The sequence below is a fragment of the Canis lupus genome, chromosome 7, assembly GCF_048164855.1.
Source record: "Canis lupus baileyi chromosome 7, mCanLup2.hap1, whole genome shotgun sequence".
NCBI classification, from domain to species: Eukaryota; Metazoa; Chordata; class Mammalia; order Carnivora; family Canidae; genus Canis; species Canis lupus.
In genome coordinates this window covers 5,389,994-5,396,265 of record NC_132844.1, presented here as the reverse complement: position 1 = coordinate 5,396,265, position 6,272 = coordinate 5,389,994, and the positions used below count along the sequence as shown (strand labels likewise).

At 43.9% G+C, this 6,272-nt stretch overlaps 1 protein-coding gene across 3 annotated transcripts in view; it reads right to left on the bottom strand.

Annotated features, from left to right (window-relative positions):
- Positions 1-5,348: 5,348 nt before the first annotated feature.
- SLC22A16 (solute carrier family 22 member 16) overlaps positions 5,349-6,272 on the bottom strand; it is a 68,922-nt gene continuing 67,998 nt past the window's right edge. For all 3 annotated transcript variants that reach the window (XM_072831753.1, XM_072831754.1, XM_072831764.1), the window contains one exon: positions 5,349-5,750. In XM_072831753.1, coding sequence (XP_072687854.1) covers positions 5,541-5,750 — 210 coding nt within the window. In that variant the 3' untranslated portion in view covers positions 5,349-5,540. The remainder of the gene's footprint in view (positions 5,751-6,272) is intronic.

The following is a 6,272-nucleotide window of genomic DNA, read 5'->3' as shown; positions in this document are numbered from 1 at the left end:
AGAGACCTGTTCTACCTTGAGCAAGTCACCCAACTTCTGAATTCCGATTTCCCCTTTTGAAAATTGGGAGTGAGCTAATTTCTCTTACAAGTTGTTGTAAGCATCTGCTGAGTTAAAATATGTTAAATTCATTGCGAAGTGGCGTATACAATTTTAGTGAGCACCTACTATAAAATCAACCAACACTTAGGGAGCACTTGCCCTGTCCAAAGCAGACTGCGAGGACTACAAGAGATTTAAGGGTTTCTAAAATGATGTTTTTCTCCCTCGGGCAAGGAAACAAGGCAAAATAAGCCAGTCCTTTAATATGAAGCACAAACCAGGGGTGCTGTGGGGGCTCAGAGAGAGGAGAGCGTGGTGGACCCAAGTGGCCAGTCCAGAGGAGAGGAGGGGAACTGAGGAAGGGTGTCAGAGTCGGTGCTATGTGGTTGGACAAACAAGAGGAGAGAGAGAATTATTGGGACGGAGGAGGGCGTGAGCGAAGTCACAGAGGCAGGAAATTTCAAGAAGAGCTGAGGAAACAGTGAGGTGTCTCCGTGGGGAAGTCTGGGTGGGAGCAGGGTGTGAAATCTGGCCCAGATGGAGGACACCATTTGAAAAGTAATGGGAGCCACGGAAGATGGGTGAGAAGGCTCCTTCTTCCTTCCCCGGGGCCAGGGCTCTACTGTCCTCTGAGAGCAAGAAGAGGAGGGAACATTTAGAAATGAAACCAAGAACACAAGCCATGTGTGTAAACAACTCATAGGTCTTTTATATTTTTGCTCCTCAGAACTGTAACCATATCGACTTGAAAGAGGGGTCATTTGGAAAACTGATAGGAGAACTGGTGGAGGTGTCCATGAGGGTGGGAGTTGAAAGGGCAATCCCTGGCCATCTAGTGGGGTTTCGTGTCATCATTTAATAGACAAGTGGCTGAGGTCCAAAAAAGTTGAAGGGACACCCCCGTCCAAGGCTGTAGGTGAGCTCTGCGTCATGCTCCTCCCCAGTGGTTTTTCAGAGACTCTTTACCATGGCCTTGGAGGTCCACAGAGGCTCTCTTGTGCTGTGTATTGGGGGCCTCCCTGGCCCCCCAGCCCCTCCTGCTTTGCTCTCCATGGACATGTGTGGCTTGTAGTGTGTCAGCCTTTACTGGTGCCAGTAAATAGAGGCTCAAACCAACAGAACTTGAATTTTTTAGAATGCCATTAAGGCGTTAATGGGAACCCCAACTACAGGTTGGGGTAGGGAAACGGAAGGAGTGGGCTCAGGGTGACCTGCCTCTGGTGTGGTGGCTAACCCTGAGTCGAGACACAGAAGAAGGGCACAACCCGTAACCCTTTCTTCTTTGTAAAATCATGTGACTTTCAAGACCCACTTACTGGAACGTCCATGAATATCTCCTGATGGGGTAGGTGAGTCCAGGGAGAGGCAGGGAAGGGATGAGGACAATGAATTTACTTAGGGAACTGGCAGTTGTCAGTAAATACTGGTGCAATGTGGACTTTAGAGATGAAACAAGCAGCTGCTACCGAATTCTGGCAAATCCAGATAGTTCATCTCTGTTGGGGGAAGTTACCGTGGACTCTGGCTTCTGCAGTCAGCGTAACAACCTTGAATAAGAGAATATTACTCTTCATCGTCTACAGGAATTTATTAAGTACCCCTTTGGATACTGTGTCATTTAGTAGAATGAACCCTTTGTTTTCCGCACGCTTTCAGTAATATTTGGTAGGCGTGAGAGAAAGGCAACAGAATATACATCAGAACATATTTCCAGTATGAACTTCCTGAACAGCACAGTAATGGGAGGAGGGACAGAGTCAGCCTTTTGGGGATCTGAAATCTATACAGTTGTTTGGTTTAGTGTTTTTTTTTTTTTTTTTTTTGGAAGTTTATACAGTTTTCAAAGCCCGGTGTCACTTTGCTATCATCTGACAGAAGGGGAATGTGACAGAAGGAAAGTAGAGTGGAAAGAGACAGTGGTCTTAACTGATTGTAGTGAACGTATCTTAATTTTGCAGAATTTATAAAATACATTTTACAAAAATGTATAACCAAATGAACTCATTGTTAAGATCTCTCACAAGAGCCTATGCAAGGGAGGGAAGTAAAGTTCTCTTGGCTTCACAGGAGATGTTCTCTGCAGCTAGTGGACCAAAACCTATCGTCAGAATGTTCTAAATGGCAGAGTCCTCAAGAGAGAAGCAACACATGTTGGAGGTCACAATCAACTCAATTCCAATACCAGTGCTGTGGTATTGACAGAATGGGCCTCAAATGGCCAATGGCCAAGACCAAGACTGCACAGGACACCTGCCACACTCTCCCCGACCAAGTGGTGGGACAGTACATGGAGCAGAGAGAAATAGCATTGTGCAGTAGCGGAGCTGCGCAGGGTAGATAAATGATGTACACATAGTATCTCGTCTTTGCAGTCCCGTAAGGGACATTTTATTATGATCCTGGATTTTTACATGAGAAGGCTGAGATAAAGAGAGGTGGACTTGCTTCACTGGGAGGGTGCTTTTTGCCCACTAACCTCCACCACCTCTCACACCGCTGCCTGTTGAAGTCAGGTTGATGCATAGACCTCAGTTAAACGGATCTGGTATCAAGGTCACCTGCCTAAAGTTCACCTACTTGGGTGTGGCTTGTTCTCTGAGCTTTCCAGTACTGCGGCAAAGTACTGCTTGAAATATTTACAACTAGAGACAGATATGATGTGCTAGGACCAGGTTCCAACTATAAAGATACCTAACATCACTATTTTTTAGGTAGAAAATCAGAAGGCTGTGCATACTGAGAAATGCTGGAGGAACAAAGTATGTTTAGCTTCCTGGATGACTAGTATTTGTAATCGTTACGATGAAAAGCCCAATTTTTCTCCCAGTGAAGTTTTTCTTCCCCCTACTGATTTAAAGACATTTTTTATCAAGGTGGCTGGATATAACAACAACATACAAAAGCCAATCACCTTCCTTAATGCCGGCAATAACTAGTAGAAAATATATTAGAAAATCAGCCCTTCTAGTCATAAAGATACATGCGCAAGAGAAAGTATAACAAGAAATGTGCATGCTTGGTGGAGAACATTATACTTCATTGAAAGGCATTAAAGGTAACCCAAGTAAATGAAGACGTAACTCATGAAAATGGATGGAAGAGTCAATGCCAGAAATAAAGTAAATATTCCCTAAATCGATGTAAAAATTCAACTTGATTCAAGTTGAAACCATGCCGGGCAGTTTCAGGCATCAGAGGGAGTGTAGGCTCCCGGGTTCCTGGTCGGCAGCAGAAACATGATTTCTGCATGAGCAGTGGAAGCGGAGTAGGGGGTTGGGGACTCCCGGCCCAGCACAGGAGTAGCTTCCTGGCCTCTAGTTACCTTCACCTTCTCCATTTTGTTCCTTTGGTCCTTCCCACTCTTTTGTAACTAATTCCCTGTATTAAATTCTTCCATGCCTGAAATAGCTCAGAGGGTTTCTGTTTTGCTGACTGGACTCTTACTAATACAGAAACATGTACGTGGGTGTTACGGACTGAACGTTTATAGTGTCCAATAAGGTGGAAAGAGCAGGGCTCTCCTGATGGGGATTAGCGCCCTTCAGAGACACCAGAGAGCTCACTCTCTCCCCACACAGGTGCGCAGAAAGGGTCACGTGAGCACACAGAGAGACTCTGTCCGGGAGAAGAGGCCTCAGGACTAAATCTACCTTGCAAGCCATCCTGATCCCAGACTTCCAGCCTCCAGAACCACAAGAAATCAATTTCTGTTGTGAAAGCCCCCCAGTCCGTGGCATCTTGCTATGGCAGCCCTAGCAAACTAATACAGATCATTAAAAAAAAAAAAAAAAAAAAAAAAGGGCAAGAAAATACCAAAGATTAACTAAGAGGAAAAAACCTAAATACCAGTGGAAAGACAGGCTGAGGACAAAGGAAAAAAGAGACACACACACACACACACACACACATACAGTAAGAGGTGAGAGGTGAGAGGAAGGATAAAGAAATATCTCCCTCTAGCATCCTCCTGTTGTTTTGTTTTCTTTCACAAAGGGAGAGAGGTTTGGGGGTTATTTTTTATTTGCCAAGTGGAAAGGCCCATGAAGAACTGGGGAATTATCCAGGGAGCTGAGTAATTAATTATTAATAAATACTACTAATAAATATTATTATTAAATAATTCAGGTCAAATCCCTTTTTCCCCCTTAGTAATGCTTTTTTGACAATAGCATCTATATAGTTGTCTTAATCCTACTTTTACTTGCCTCTGCTGCTAACATTAATACTTGCTTGTATCACCAGTTCTAATGTATTAGACATATGTGTAGCTAACAGCTAAATTTCAAGAGCAAGGGAAAAAAAAATAATGACCTTCTGATGAAACCATAGGAAAGAAAAATCCCAAACTTCTGGCAAACTTGTGTGAAATGTGTTCCTCTAATAGTTAAGAGGATACGATAGTTTTGCTGTTGAAATGTTTGGGATATTAAACTGAATGTATGTGCAAAATACGATGTTAGGTGAAGTTGGGGAAACAAAATTTAGTACTTAAAGAGCGAAATCTTCCTGTAAAAAAAGATTTTTAAGGCAAAAATACTTAATCCTTTTTTTTTTGTTTTTACCTTGGTAACAGATCCAAATGGTACTTACAGATGAGCTGCGAACAAAAACTTTGCAATGCACTAAAATGCCACAGCTTCCCTGTGCTGTGAAGGAGATTTAGGGAGAGAATTGGGCAATTTTGAAAAGATAAGAATGTCGGACTAGAAAACACACCTGGGCCCTGGCAGGCATGTGTCCTTTAACTAGACCTGACATGAGCACCTTTGCTCATTCAGAAGCCCTCTTGCCTCAGGGTGCTGGGAAGCAAGATACCTTTCTCTGTAGCTATTGCTTTTAAGGTTAAAGTATGAAAACAAATATTTTTTGACAGGGCATTTTTTTTTAAGATTTATTTATTTGAAAGGGAGAGAGAGAGAATCCCAAGCAGACTCCCTGCTGAGCGTGGAGCCCAAGGTGGGGCTCCATCCCACGACCCAGAGATCACGACCTGAGCTGAAGCCAAGAGTCGGATGCTTGACTGATACACCACCCGGGTGCCCTGCCAGGACATTTCTGGATAAAACTTAAGTTTAGAGCCATGATTCTCATAAGAGGAGAAGGAATAGCAGAAAGAGAATCTTCAAGGAGCTTTGTCAAAAGCTCCCGTGCCCACTCTTCCCCAGGGAGCAGAGGAACCTGGGTCCTGGCAGAAGGATGTGATGTTCCCTGCATGGCTGGAGGCAGGGGGGCAGGTTGAGTCCCTAAAACATCTAAGAACAAATAGGGAGAAATATTTTATGGCAGTAAGAAAGCAGTGTAAAAAATGAGAATTCTCATCTCGGTTTTATTTCTTTTTACTTTTACAAAAAACAATTGTGTTAAGACTTTCTTACAAAAATTTTTTTTAAAAGACACATACAAATGACATTCAGGAGATGAGAAGAATATCCCTCTAATACAAAGTCAGTATGGTAAACCATGTTTTACTCCGGTGCTCGCCAGCACGTACGGCACATTTATTCACCAAGACCCGAACCCCCCGAGTCAATCGCTTCTACGTTTTTCAACGCAGTATTATTGGTTGTGGGAAATAATTTGCCTGAGCTCTCGTTTTCTGTATCCTGTCTGGCAGCCTCCTCCCAAGTCGTCGCCAGAGGCTTCCCCATGGTTTCTGGAAGCATCAGCGATAGCACTCCGCTTATGAAGGCCAAAATCGCAACAAGCAACTAGAAGGAATTGAAAGAACAATAATAAGGGACACGTCGCAAAAGAAACAGATCCTTCAGAGAATGATCATTTCTGAACCTTTGTCAGAGGGCAGCAGCATTAACTTTGATGCAACCGTGGTCATTGTTACCTCCTGGGGGAACCATGGGTCACTTTGGCAGGCCAGCAGAATGGGCACTCATTACACCATTCATTGACCACCGTGGAGACCGACTCGGTCAACCCCAGAGAGTACCTAGATTAGTACTCTGGTGAGCACTGTCCTAGGAGAGGTGAGGAGAAAAAAGACCCTGCCCCAACCTCCCAGACCCCAGCGCTTTACAGACAAACCCAGCAATTGCCTTGGGTTGGGACTTCATGATCAGAGGCTGTCTTGGTCAACCGTACCCTGCCCCTGAAACTAGTACGTGATCAAAATACAATAAATGACACTCAGTGAATGAATGAATGAATGAATGAGTGAATGCACAAATGAATGTTGCAATGAGCCAAAACCTACAGAATTTAGGGGGAACCAAACA